The sequence below is a fragment of the Oncorhynchus gorbuscha genome, linkage group LG18 (assembly GCF_021184085.1).
Source record: "Oncorhynchus gorbuscha isolate QuinsamMale2020 ecotype Even-year linkage group LG18, OgorEven_v1.0, whole genome shotgun sequence".
Classification (NCBI taxonomy): Eukaryota; Metazoa; Chordata; class Actinopteri; order Salmoniformes; family Salmonidae; genus Oncorhynchus; species Oncorhynchus gorbuscha.
The window spans coordinates 21,790,646-21,805,763 of NC_060190.1; the positions used below are offsets into that span (position 1 = coordinate 21,790,646).

Here is a 15,118-nt window from a genome sequence, read left to right on the forward strand (position 1 = left end):
AAGATTGTTAATCGTTAACAATCATTTTTCCACCTCTCCTACACTAACTTTACAAAATTCAAACTTGCACTGCTTTTCTTTCAGTATTTGTTTTTTATACATACATATAATTGCTCACTTTTTGTTGTGGGAATTCCCTGCCTAAGTTTGCCCACTTTGCAAATGAAATAATCCTTAAAATAATTGGCAACATCAAATGGTTTTGTGATGAATAAGCCATCTGATTCGATAAAAGATGGAGTTGAATTTGTCTTTCTGCCCATAATTTAAGTTAAAGTTCAAGTTTTTTTCTATCATTCTTTATATCATTGATCTTGGCTTCATAATAAAGTTTCTTCTTTTTGTTGAGTTTAGTCACAAAATGTCTCAATTTGCAGTAAGTAAGCCAGTCAGATGTACAGCCAGACTTATTAGCCACTTCTTTTTCAACCATACAGTTTTTTAATTCCTCATCAATCCATGGAGCCTTAACTGTCAGTTTCTGAACAGGTGCATGTTTATCAATCGGAAGAAGCAATTTCATAAATGCATCAAGTGCAGCGTCTGGATGCTCCTCAATCACATCAGACCAACAAATCTTTTTAACATCATCCACATAAGTCACAGCAAAATCGTTTGTATGATCTCTTATACACTATTTTAGGCTCAGCTGTTGGAAATGTGGCTTTCCTGGATATAGCCACTATATTGTGATCACTGCATCCAATGGGTACGGATATAGCTTTAGAACAAAGTTCTACAGCATTAGTAAAAATGTGATCGATACATGTGGATGATCTTGTTTGTGTAGTGTTTGTAAACACCCTGGTAGGTTGATTAATAACCTGAACCAGATTACAGGCACTGGTTACAGTGAGAACCTTCCTCTTGAGCGGACAGCTTGATGAACACCAGTCAATATTCAGGTCCCCAAGAAAGTAGACCTCTCTGTTTACATCACATACACTATCAAGCATTTCACACATATTATTTAGATAGACTGCTAGCACTTGGCGGCCTATAGCAACACCCCAAAAGAAAAGGCTTTAGATGTGCCAAGTGAACCTGCAACCACAACACTTCAATAACACTTGACAAAATAACTTCTCTAAGCATTACAGGGATATGGCTCTGAATATATACAGCATAAGCATTTCCTCCCCCATAAGCATTTCTGTCTCTTCTATAAATGTTATATCCTTGTATTGCTACTGATGTATCATCAGTAGCAATTGTGTGTAGGCCAGTGACCCAAGAAATCTAAATGTAATACATTTCAAATTCAGCCTGTAATACAACAACATTTGGAAAAAGTAAAGGGGTGTGAATACTTTCTGAAGGCACTGTATATAAAGCAGGCATACAGGCATCCAGTTACTGTTCGATTGAACGTTAGAATGGGCAAAACGAGTGACCTAAGCGACTTTGAGTGCGGTGTAATCATGTGGCAGGTGCACCGGATCCAGTATCTCAAACGGTCGTGCTAATGGGTATTTCACGCACGACAGTGTTTAGGGTTTACAGAGAATGGTGCGACAAACAACATCCAGTCAGCGCCAGTCCTGTGGGAATAAACTGGTCATTGATGAGAGAGGTCAAAAGGATAATGGTAAGAATCGTGCAAGCTAATAGGCGGGCCACAAACAGACATAACGGTGCAGTACAACAGTGGTGTGCAGAACGGCATCTCGGAACGCAGAACTCATCGATCCTTGTCACGGATGGGCTATCGCATCTGCTGATCACACTGGGTTCCACTCGTATCAGCTAAAAACAAGAAGTGGCTCCAATAGGCACGCGATGGAGTACATTGGAAAATTGAGGAGTGAAAAAACATTGGCTGGAACACGACAGAAAGTTCAGTTTAATCGAGTGGCCTGCGCAGACCCCAAACCTCAACCCAATGGAGCATCTTTGGGATGAGATGGAACGGGCTGTTCACAGCATGAATGTGCTGCTGTCCAATCTGCAGCAACTGCGTAATGCCATCGCGTCAGCTTGGACCAACATCCCTGTGGAATGTTTCCGACACCTTGTTGAATGCCCTGAAAAATTCAGACTGTTAAAGAGGCAAAGGGGGGTCCGACCCGGTACTAGATATGTGTACCTAATAAATTGTCCGGTGAGTGTGTGTTGCATCCATGTTGAGAAAAACAACTCTGCAGATCCTCAAAATATTTGTAATATTTAAAACTACTTAAAATGTTCACACAGTGGTTTCACTAAATTATTTTATTTCTGTCTTTGATGGGATGAACTCAACATTGTAAAGGTTGACTATTATTGACATATATGGTGGCATTTAAGTGCAATTTAAAAGTTGCATTTAGCAAACTAATCATGTCAAACTTCTGTTGTGGGTTACATGATAACAGAGCATTCAAATGACTTCTTCAAACAATAAATCAATGGCATAACAGGCCTCAGAATGACATTTAAAACTGTGAAGATATGAATATTACAGGTCAAATCAAGCACCTTAGAAGTTGAGAAGCTACTAATTCCTTTGGGGCAGGCCTCAGGGTGGATACTTGCTGCTGCGGTGCTCTGTCGCTGCTCTGGCAGTCAGTAGCGAGTGCCAAAGCCATGGATTTCCAGTTTGGGGATGTCCCTCTCGTTAAGAGAACTCGGCGTGGTCAATGCGTGAGCTGGGACTCCCCACCTTACTCAGCCACACCTTCCTACGGAAAGAGAGAGAAAAGGCCCACAATTCTGAGTCAAAACAACACCTCACAAACTGTCACTGGTATTCAAAACCAGGACTATAAAAGACACGCAACATGATTTTCAGTTTCAGGCAATAATCTCTTCTGATAATATAGTATGTAGTTCAGGTGTTTTAATTAGGCTTTTGGGACTACTCCATTGATTCCATTGTACTGGACTAAACAAAATAAAGGGCAGACAATGTATTAAACAATCTATTTGACCCAGGTCTGGTGTCAATGCATTGACAGACATAACAATAAATATTGCCAGCTACAGCCAAGATTTGGCTGTAATAGGCCATATGTTTTGAGTCCCCAGCATAACGCAAACACAATGGGAGCAATTCATGTTGGTGATAATCATCTCATGGGTGCAAGCGATGAGCTACCACCAGAGGACCTATGTTCCCTTTCCTCGCAGTCTGTACACTACATCCCTCATGCTGTATTCAAGTGAATCAAGAGGTCACTAAATGCATTATGGTCCTCAGAGGGCCCATCACTCCATTCTTATTGGATGAGTGCGAGCAGGAAGGCGCACCGGTTGGCAGTCGGAAGCTTTTTTTTAAGGTGCGTCTGTGTTGAGACTGCCGGGAAACATCTTGCGTTGGAGTCTAGGATGGAGGAAATTGACTAACAACCAAAGAGAGATGTATGTGTCGTTGCCATGGAAGAGATGTCTCATTCTCTCTTACAAGGGTGCATTGATATTCCCTTTCAATGAAATACAAGTAATTCTACTAGTGGTTCACTAGGCTATGTATTATCAAGTTGAGCACAGAGAGTGTCTGAGCTTTGGGAATACAGGAATTTTTTTTAAAGCCTAGAAAATACAGACTACCCAGTAATAAAAAAATGCTGTCTAGTTAACTCTGACAATGTTATATCGCAGTGCTGTCAAATTTGTTGATTATTGTGCATTTTCCCTGACATAAACTATATAAATAACTCAAATGTTATCAATACTGACATTGTAAATATAGGATACACACCAAGGTGTATAAAATAGAAAAAAACACTGAAAATTACAAATCTACTAAATAAAAAAATTAAAACGCAACATGTAAAGTGTTGGTTCCATGTTTCATGAGCTGCAATGAAAGGTCCCAGAATTGTTGCATATGCACAAAAAGCTTATTTCGCTCAAGTTTTGGGCAAAAGTTTGTTAGTGAGCATTTCTACCTGACAGCATGATCATTACACGGGTTACACCGAGTGCTGGGGACAATAAAAGGCCACTAAAATGTGCAGTTTTGTCACACAACAAATTAGTTTTATTTAACCAGGAAAAGCCCATTGAGACCCATAGTCTCTTTTGTCAAGGGAGTCCTGGCCAAGAAGGCAGCAACAATCAATACATTACAGAATTAAAACAAACAACAATACAGCATGATCCAGCCTACAAAAGCATTTACACTCCTCTGTAACAGAGTCTCCCATCAATATTTTTAATTCATTCAGTGGCACTAACATATCTAGATGAAGCATGGATTGTAGACTATTCCATGCCTCTGGTGCACAAGAAGATAAGCCAGTCTTGCCTAATACTGTAAATGTCCTGGGGACTTTAAGTAGCAACCACCTAGCAGACTGGGTATAGTAACTGCTGATGGTGAAGGAGACCAGATTACAGAGGGAGTATACCCAAAAGGGCTTTGTAGATGAACACATTCCAATGTAGCTTTCTGCGCAAATAATGTCTCGAATTTTGAGGGAACTTTCTGACACAGATGTCTCAACTTTTGAGGGAGCGTGCAATTGGCATGCTGACTGCATAAATATCAACTAGAGTGGTTGCCAGAGAATTTAAAATGTTAATTTGTCTACCTTAAACCATGTCCAAAGTAATTTTAGAGACTTTGACAGTACGTCCAACCGGCCTTAATCAAATCTAATTTTATTTGTCACATACACATGGTAAACAGATGTTAATGTGAGTGTAGCGAAATGCTTGTGCTTCTAGTTGACAGTGCAGTAATATCTAACAAGTAATCTAACAATTACCCAACAATTACCTAATACACACAAATCTAAAAGGGGTGAATGAGAATATGTACATATAAATATATGGATGAGCGATGGCCGAGCGTCATAGGCAAGGTGCAATAGATGGTATAAAATACACTATATACATATGATATTATGAATGTAAGATATGTAAACATTATTAAAGTGGCATTGTTTGTGTGTGTGACTGGTGATCCACTTATTAAAGTGGCCAGTGATTGGGTCTCAATGTAGGCAGCAGCCTCTCTGAGTTAGTGATTACTGTTTAGCAGTCTGATGGCCTTCAGAAAGAAGCTGTTTTTCAGTCTCTCGGTCCCAGCTATGATGCACCTGTACTGACCTCGCCTTCTGGATGGTAGCGGTGTGAACAGGTAGTGGCTCGGCTGGTTGTTGTCCTTGATGATCCGTTTGGCCTTCCTGTGACATCGGGTGCTGTTGGTGTCAGAGGGGCAGGTAGTTTGACCCCAGTGATGCGTTGTGCAGACCGTACCACTCTCTGGAGAGCCTTGCGGTTTAGGGTGGTGCAGTTGCCGTGCCAGGCTATGATATAGCCTGACAGGATGCTCTCGATTGTGCATCTGTAAAGGTTTGTCAGTGTTCCGGGTGACAAGCCACATTTTTTCAGCCTCCTGAGGTTGAAGAGGCGCTGTTGCCCCTTCTTCACCACAATGTCTGTGTGGGTGGACCATTTCAGTTTGTCTGTGATGTGTACACCAAGGAACATAGAACTTTCCACCTTCTCCTCTGCTGTCCCTTCGATGAGGGTTGGGGGTGCTCCCTCTGCTGTTTCCTGAAGTCCACAATCATCTCCTTTGTTTTGTTGACGTTGAGTGAAAGGTTGTCTTCCTGACACCACACTACGAGTGCTCTCACCTCCTCCATGAAGACTGTCTCATTGTTGTTGGTAATCAAGCCCACTACTATTATGTCGTCTGCAAACTTGATGATTGAGTTGGAGGCGTGCATGGCCACAGTCGTGGGTGAACAAGGAGTACAGGAGGGGGCTGAGCACACAACCTTGTGGGGCCCCAGTGTTGAGGGTCAGCGAAGTGGAGATGTTTCCTACCTTCAAAACCTGGGGGGTGGCCCGTCAGAAAGTCCAGAACCCAATTGCACAGGGCGGGGTTGAGACCCAGGGCCTCCAGCTTGATGATGAGCTTGGAGGGTACTATGGTGTTGAATGCTGAGCTGTAGTCAATGAACAGCATTTTTACATCGGTATTCCTCTTGTCCAGATGGGATATTGCGATGGTGATTGCATCGTCTGTGGACCTATAGGGGCGGTATGCAAACTGAAGTGGGTCTAGGGTAGCCGGTAAGGTGGAGGTGATATAATCCTTGACTAGTCTCTCAAAGTTACTACATGATGACAGAAGTGAGTGCTACGGGGCGGTAGTCATTTAGTTCAGTTATCTTTGCCTTCTTGGGTACCGGAACAATGGTGGCTGTCTTGAAGCATGTGGGGACAGCAGACTGGGATAGGAAGTGATTGAATATGTCCGTAAACACATCAGCCAGCTGGTCTGTGAATGCTCTGAGGATGCGGCTAGGGATGCCTTCTGGGCCAGCAGCCTTGTGAGGGTTAACCCATTTAAATGTTTTACTCACGTCGGCCATGGAGAAGGAGGAGCATAGTCCTCATTAGCGGGCCGCAACGGTGTCACTGTATTATCCTCAAAGCGGACAAAGGTGTTTAGTTTGTCTGGAAGCATGACGTCGGTGTCCGTGATGTGGCTGTTTTTGTTGTTGTTTTAGTCTTCGACTTCCTGTAGACCCTGCCACATACGTCTTGTGTCTGAGCCGTTGAATTGCGACTCCACCTCGTCCCTGTACCGGCATTTTGCTTGTTTGATTGCCTTGCAGATGGAATAACTACACTGTTAATATTCAGCCATATTTCCAGACCTCTTTCCATTGTTAAATGCGGTGGTTCGCACGTTCGCAAATCCTGCCATCAATCCATGGTTTCTGGTTAGGGTATGTTTTAATAGTCACAGAGGGTACCTTATCTCTAATGCACTTCCTTATAAACTCACTCACTGAGTCAGCGAATAGATCGATGTTGTTCTCTGAGGCTGACCAGAACATATCCCAGTCCGCGTGATCAAAACAATCTTGAAGCCTGGATTCTGATTGGTCAGACCAGCGTTGAATGGTTCCAGTCACTTGCACATCCGGTTTGAGTTTCTGCCTATAAGATGGGAGGAGCAAGATGGCGTCGTGGTCGGATTTGCCAGCCCAGGACCACCAAATCTGGCTTCTTCACCTGCGGGATCATCTGAGACCAGCCACCCGCAGCTGATGAAACTGAGGATTACTTATATCTGTAATGAAGCACTTTTTTGGGGGGGAAATATAGCCATGGCTGCGCCTCTGCCCAGTCATGTGAAATCCATAGATTAGGGCCTAATCAATTTATTTAAATTGACTGATTTCCTTATATGAACTGTGCAACTCAGTAAAATCTTTGAAATTGTTGCATGTTGCGTTTATATTTGTTGTTCAATATACATTGACAAACTACTATAGCACATTTCTGAATCACAGACCACACACACACAAACAGAGCATTTTAAATAGGTACCACATTCGGACACAGGCTATTACAGTATTATACACAATGTATTAAGTGCATAGATCTGCCCAGTTTTTCAGGAAACTAAACCCTAACAAAAGAAAACAGGGAAATTGGAAAATAATTGCACTTGCTAGTTGCCGAGGGAGGGAGGTAATTTAGTCAAATGAATCCTTTATGAACACCCACCCTTGCTTGTTTACATTCCCTATCTTACATCTCTGAGTGGTTGGCAGAGGAAGAACTTTATTGGATGTCTATAACCTTTCTTTCCCCTTTGCGTTTTCTATAGAGGTGTGAGTAAGAGCTTTGAAAACCTGCTCGTTCTCTCTCACTCTACCACATCCGCTGGTCAATACCCCCCCCCCCCCCCCCCCATGTACACAGTGGAGCCCATCTGTGTTCTCAAGCGCAGGCTGCTACTCATTGTTTTCAAGCGAAGAACTGGGAGGCTCCAACCCTCTCACTGGTTTGGGGAAGTTAGATAGTAGGGGGGGGGGTTCCCACATTGCTGTTCCTGTAAAGTGCCTTCATCGTAAAGTGGTACCATTACTTTGTGTACTGCTTGAGAAGAGCTCTTTGAGACATAGCTAGATCTAACATTCCAACAACATCTTGGATTAGTTCAAATTAAGCTAGCCTTATCTCCACACTACTAAAAAGGATAAATTCAGATACAAGGCCCCCAAAAATACAGATAAAGTGATGAAGTGGTAGATATCAGGACTAAGACGTGGAACAAAAGGAGTTAAGTCAGCAGACTAGCAATTCCAACCCTGCCAAAGAGAGGTGGAAAGTAAGACAGGGGAAATATTTATTGTTCATGAAAGAGAGAAAAAAGAGGGGGGAATGCAGGCAGACTCCAGCAGATTCCAACCCCGCCTGCTCTGTCTGTTTCAATATTTAATGACCAAACACATTTCTGTTCTCACATCTCGTGTTCGCAGGCCGGAGTGAAAAGGAACACTTTTTTTGTGCAGCAAAAGCTCAATCCTCAAAAGGCAATGTCAGGCACAGTTGAATGACTACAAACACTGCAGTGTGTACATAAAAAAATACACATACTTCAAGAGGAACCCTCCCCCCAAATTTCAGAGCTAGATAAATACTCTATAGCCAATGGGTGGAGGAGCTGCCCAGAGAGATTCATGTTAAGGTAGTTTAGGGTAGTTTTTATAATGTACCATTTTTCATCACATAGCACATTTACCATTATGTAAGTCACAATACAATAGAAATTAGAAACAAGCCAAAGGACTTGGAGGATCCATTGCAATCAATCTCACACACACACACACACACACACACACACACACACACACACACACACACACACACACACACACACACACACACACACACACACACACACACACACACACACACACACACACACACACACACACACACACACACACACACACACACACCAGGCATTGTGAAAGGAAATACTCCCCTGCTGGCCGGACCCTCCTCCAGCTCTCCAGTACATCTTGTTCCCATTTCCCAGTTCGTAGAGAACCTGGTGATGTAATTCACAGCTCGACCCAGGCTGACTTACTTTCCCATGTACCTCGGTTTTAGGAACTACAGGCTGAGCCACACCCACCAAATAGGTCAGGGAAGTAGTAAGATGAAGTTGCCCCTCAACACTGATCTGAAGTCAGTTTTAGCGTCCTTCAGTTTTGTGCAAGCATGGGCAAAAGGGAGTTCCCTGAGATAAACAAATGAGAAGCCGGCACACGGAATATTGCTGCTCCCCAGTACTTTATTTCTGCACCCAAATACTAATTCCTTTTTCTCAGTAATATCCATTAGTCCAGCACCGGTATTCGCAAGTTTAGGATGTACATATCACCCTCCTTTTCTTCAAGAGGGAGTTTCTACCATACACCAGTCTATTCCTTTTAAATCCATGAGGGGGAGTTTGTGAGCGCACCTTTTGGGGATAGAGAATCAGGCCACAGCCTGTGACTAGGCATGGGAAGCTCTATTCTAGAGTATTCTATGGGGCAGGGATCATCAACTAGATTCAGATGTGTGCCAATTCCTTCTTGAGCAGATGGTCAGGGGGCCCGAACATACAAAAAAAATATTTTTTAGACTGCAAATTGCCCACAAGAAGCACAAATAATATAATACTTGACTAAAACATAATCCTTTCAAACATTTGTATATGATCACATATATCTCTCTATTAAATCCCCCCAAAAAACCCACCAGTTGGGGAACCCTGGCATTTGGTAAGTCTGGGCATATGATGACACCTACTGGCAAACTACTACTTTGCATTCTCAATATACAAAGGTATTATCTCTAGTAAAGACAGTAAGTAAGTAAAAATGTATGTCCTCTGTTAAGCTCTCACAAGTGTGATGATATTAAAGTAGCTGCATGGTGTCAGTGATACTCTTGCCTGGTTTCAACCAATGTAACTGCTCTGAGGTATGCCTACATTTAATTACGTTTTTTTGCACTGATTCTTGCATAGGCTCGATGTACACTCACTGGACTCTAACCACACACTCACACACACACATTGACGCCACACACACACAAAAATTCACACTATTCACATACACTGCTGCTACTCTCTGTTTAGCTATAGTCACTTTACCTCTACCTACATATTACCTCAATTACCATGACTAACCCCGTACCCTTGCACATTGACTCGGTACCCGTACCCCTTTTATATAGGCTCGTAATTGTTATTTTATTGTGTTACTGTTTTTCCTTTAGTTTACTTAGCACATGTTTCTTACTTTATTACAACTTTGCATTGTTGACTAAGGGCTTATAAGTAAGCATTTCACAGCAACCTGTTGTATGCGGCGCATGTGCAAAAAACTATTTTATTTGATACGTGTAGTATAGCTATCATTAAACACTTTACTTACATGTATGAAGCGGTATTAGTTGTTAAAAGCATGTATGAGCCTTTATGATTAGAATAAGGCTTATAATATGTTCTCTCTCTGTGTGGCAAACAACTCAAAAACTGTCTTTAAATGGTAATGCAAAATAAAACATATTGAGTGTTGTGATGCTGATGGCTAAATTCCATTGAACCAGTATCATATAAAAATTCCCTCAACAGATTGGGGTGCTGTAAAAAAATAATAATAATAATAACAGGTAGACCCACCCCTCAGGTAGCTGATTTGTTTATAGAATAAGATGTGTTCAGCAGAGGAGGCTGGTTTGACTCCGTTCCATTGATTCATTTACAAACATTTCAATGAGCCCTTCCTCCTATAGCTCCTCCCACCAGCCTCTTCTGGTGTGCAGTAGTTTGTAAACCAAGGCATTGCTTATGCAGTAAAATGGAATGATTAATTGAATCATGTCCTGTCTAATGAATTGTATTGTCTATCTCAGAGTGGACTTACATTTCCTTGACCTTGTCATGGGGCCCCTGTAACTGGCCAACCACGGTTCCTTCTCGTGTGTTCTTCACCCAGCCATTAACACCCAGCTTCTTCCCCTGGTCTTCTGTGTACTGGAAAACAAAGGATCAAAAGAAAGGAAGGAAAAATGGCACAGGGGGTGTCATGTCAGTGCAGTAACTGGGGTTATCTTCTTATAAAGATAACACTGTACAATGTATTTTAGAAACGGAACCACAGATTCTCTACACTGTGTGTGGGCTACATGAAAATGCTAACACACTTCACTTTATCAATACGTATGGAACACAGAATTTAAAAAGAAGAGTACAGTTAGATGAAAGAGGGGAAATACTAACACGTTGCAAATCAAAATGGAATGTGATAGGTTTTAAAATATATATTTTGTGCTAATTTTATTTTATTGTTAAAAAAAAAAAAAAATCCTCAACATGTAAAAGGCTAAGTGAAGTTGCTCACCATTCTGAAGCAAACACCTGTAAGAACAAAATAAACATGAAAAGAAATAGGGGTATCAAAATATTCCAGATTAGCTATATCTTGCTTTATTGACTTGATGACCTGATCCTTTCAAGAGACTAGAAACTGTATATAATCCAAAGGGTTTTACAAATTCTACTTTCATATCACGCCCAAATATTTTTTTTCAAATGCAAAATATACACTTACTGTGCACCGTTTTAACACAGATTCCAATTCCCTTTAACTGAATATGACACTTCCTGAACTAATATAATCTAAGGCAAAACAAATGTATAACATTGTCTCGAAGCTATTACCCTTCTTCCCCTGGTCTTTTTTGTGTAACTTTTATATTTGTGAAGTTATTTTGGGATGATAATTAAATTCACAATCAAGGATAAATTGTTTTTAATTAAGAGCATTTCATGCCTAGATCAATTCCCCTCAACAATTGCATTTGAAAATATGGATAGCAGCATGCTATGTTTCGGTTGCACAGTGAAAATTGTTACCAAACTTGCCTACTCAGTGAATCTACTTCAGGCAGTGTGCATTGTGTGAGTTGACCATTTTTACATACATGCACAGGCTCAACCCCAAGGCAGGCAACTGAACATGCGCAGGGTAGCCTAGTCAGCCTACCTACCCTGGACGTTCCCGAATATCTCGAAATCTACAGAGGCAAGCTTTTCACCTCCAACATCAACGTTGGTAGACATGGCAAGTAAAATAACCACTAAGGATAAAACTAAACTATTTAGGCTTTCCACACTACCCATGCAATAAACCCAGGCCCTCTCCCGGCTAACAGATGTAGCTATTTTAGTTGCTTTCCTCAAAGATAAGTCTGAGCTATGCCCTGCTCACTGCCACCATTTTTCTTCTGCTTATGCGTCTTCTTCTAATTTAAGCAACTTTAGTGGTGAATTACTACCACCTACTGGACCAGACAGAGAAGGTCTAAAACCTGCCTAATCTCGGAAACCCTGATCTTAAATCATGCGTAACTGCGTCAGATCCTCCATACTGTCTGCCCACGAGAGGTTAAACTCTGTGATAATATATTCTATTTTTTGTGGGAGGGGGCTATATTTGTCCTGTTACACACAAGTGCGTAATGGTAATGTATTATTTTGCATATCCCAACTCCTGAGACACCCACAATTATAAAGGACCTCTGGGGCAATTAGGGCTAAAGGCCATGCTCAAAGGTGCAGCAAAATATCTATATTTCAGTATTCAAACAGCAACCTTTACAGTTACTGGCTCAACACTCTGACCTCAAGACTACCTGCCATCCCTTATTCTGATGTTTAGCTGATATTTAGCTGACACTGATTTTGTGCACAAGTACTCAAATTTTAATGTTAGCTGTCCCCCATGGCGGAAGCACCCCAGCTGCTGGTAGAAAAAGGTTGAGAAACATTGATTTAGCATACATATTGGACGGTACAAAACTATCTGTAGATGAAGTCTCAATAAAAGGATGGAAAATATTTTATTTAGATCGTCATTCTTTATGCATTATAGGGTTCTGGTTGGCTCAGTTGGTAGAGCATACAACTTGCAATACCAGGGCTGTCGGTTCAGTTGCCATGGGGGCTCAGTATGAAAATGAATGCACTTACTACTATAAATTGCTCTGGATAGAGTATTTACTATAATGTTTTGAAGGTACAGTTGGTTCTGTAGATCAGTGAAACAAAATCCTAATTTAATAAATTTACGTTTTAATGTATAAGGTCACTAAATGTGAGTAATTTCACACAGTACATTGGAATGGATATTGTACAGTAATGTACATCATCCTCAACTCATAGGTAACAGCTTTGAACATGTTCCAACATTTGTTGAAAAAATAAATAGGCTACAGTATATTTTCACGTATCAGTATTACCAGTACTGCAAATAACAAATATCATTTTTCAAGTTTACAGTATATTTTGCCTCCTGTGTTAAAAAAAGGTGTTTTATTGCGGAAATGTCAATCCCAACTAGGGCTTGAACCCACGACCTTGAACCTGTCAACCCAACAGCATAGCCGTTACACCAAGAGATATAGATTTCTTCAATATAGGATGGGTTGTCTGGAGAATGCATCTTTGTGCTTCACTGCTCCACGTACCTCGAGAGGGCCACAACCGGGGGCCCATCCCACTACTTACACGGATGTTGCAAATGGCGACAGTGCAACGTCCTATAGGTGTCTCGAAAGGTCTCCTAAATAGGATTTACCCACTTGGGGAGATCATAATTAGGGTCCCTACAATATTATGATGGCGATTTATCTTGACTGTGAATGCCAATGTGGATATATGACTCGTGATGAGCAATGTGGCCTATCAATCTTAAAATAAGCCCCTTTGACACTTGTTCAGGAGGGTAGGCCACAAATATTTGGTCATGTGCATTTTCTGAAAGTAAAAAGAAACTATCTGATCAACAGTCTATTCCCACCACCATTTTTTTTAAACTTAGAGTTATGAGAAAATAACTATTTCTTAAGCAATATTTTTGCTAGGACTGTCTGGGAGGGGTCTGAGTGAGGAGGGGAAAACTGAAAACTAGCTGTTATTGACAAAGAGGTTTGGAACTCTCTTTGTTATTGATCTATTAACCAATTTACCGCTTGGTGATCTCACCATGGAAAGCCGAAACTTCTGCACATGCAAACCTGCTGATAAGAAGGTCCTGTGTATATTGTATTTCCAAACAGCAACTAACACTGATCAAATTCTGTCACACTTTTACAGTGTTAGTTTCATCAGCTGTTGTACAATATGGAAAAAAAATGAATTTTGACTGCACCGGTCTTTTACAATATTACTCAAACTGTGCAGCACCTAGCTCAAATCAACACTATTGATCAAGCAGTTTGTGAGGTGGTTGGCAAAGGAATGGTATTGTGGTTCAGTTTTGTTGTATTCCTGCCCCTGCAGGAGTAAAGGGAAATGATAGAGTAGATCTAATCACAAAGGGTGCAGTGAAAAATAATATAGTGGATCAGTTGGGTAGAGGTGGGGTAAAAACATTGATTAAAAAAGACTGGGTTGGATTGCTGGCAGAGACAATGGGATTTGAGGGGAGGGGAGACATTTCTATAGTATAAGGACATCTGTACGGGAGGTAGTGTCATATAATGGTAACAGAAGGGAGGAAGTTGTCTTGTGCAAGATGAGATCTTACGGGATTAAACTCTTCTTTAAATGTATACTGAAACATGACACTGGAATGTGCAATGGGTGTATGATAGATATAACTTTTGAGAATGATTGATTATTGTGAAGTGTATTAGCGAGCAGGCACTCCACGTTAAACGAATGGGGACAAGAGAGTTGAAATGTTCTGCTCTTAAGAAAAGGCGAAAGGAGTGATTACTGGGGTATTAGTAAATGTGAAAGTTGACCAACCGAAGGGGAAGATTCCCGGTGTTGGTGATGCTCGTCATTTGGTGCAACGTAGACCAGGTGTTGTGAGAGGTGAAACAGAAGAGCTGTTGTCTTTTGAGTTTTGATGTTGTCTTTTCCCGACAAAGTGATGTTCGGATATATAAATGATTCTGTATGAGCTTTTGTGCCGAATACATTAAGTTGTTACAGGTGTCAAGCTTAGGGGCATGTGGCAGCAGTGTGTAGGAGGGAGGTTCCCACATGTGAGAAGTGTGCAGAAGGGCATGAGACAAAGAAATGTGTGGCATTGGGGAAAGTAGTGGTATGTGTTAATTGTTGGGGTGCCCATTGGGATGGGTATCAGAAATGTCCAGTGCGAGAGAGGCAGGTTGAGGTTTCCAGGGTTAGAGTAGTGCAGAAGTTGTCACATGCTGAGGCAAGGAAGAAAGTAAAGGAAGATGGGTTAAGGGGGAGCGATCCTGAGAGTGGTGTCAGTAGTAGATTTGTACCAGTACAGAGGGATATGCCAACAAGTGATATATGCTTCAATAAGATAGGATGTTTAGCGTTTTATAGCAATGGTTATTA

General features: G+C 41.4%; 1 protein-coding gene across 1 annotated transcript; it reads right to left on the reverse strand.

Moving 5' to 3' along the window:
* Nucleotides 1-2,196: 2,196 nt before the first annotated feature.
* LOC124002856 (acylphosphatase-2-like) lies at nt 2,197-12,034 on the reverse strand. The gene is given in 5 exon segments (XM_046310613.1): nt 2,197-2,598; nt 2,600-2,660; nt 10,662-10,771; nt 11,139-11,155; nt 11,788-12,034. Coding segments are annotated over 5 exon segments (375 nt in total). The 5' UTR covers nt 11,921-12,034; the 3' UTR covers nt 2,197-2,544.
* Between the last annotated feature and the right edge of the window lie 3,084 nt (nt 12,035-15,118).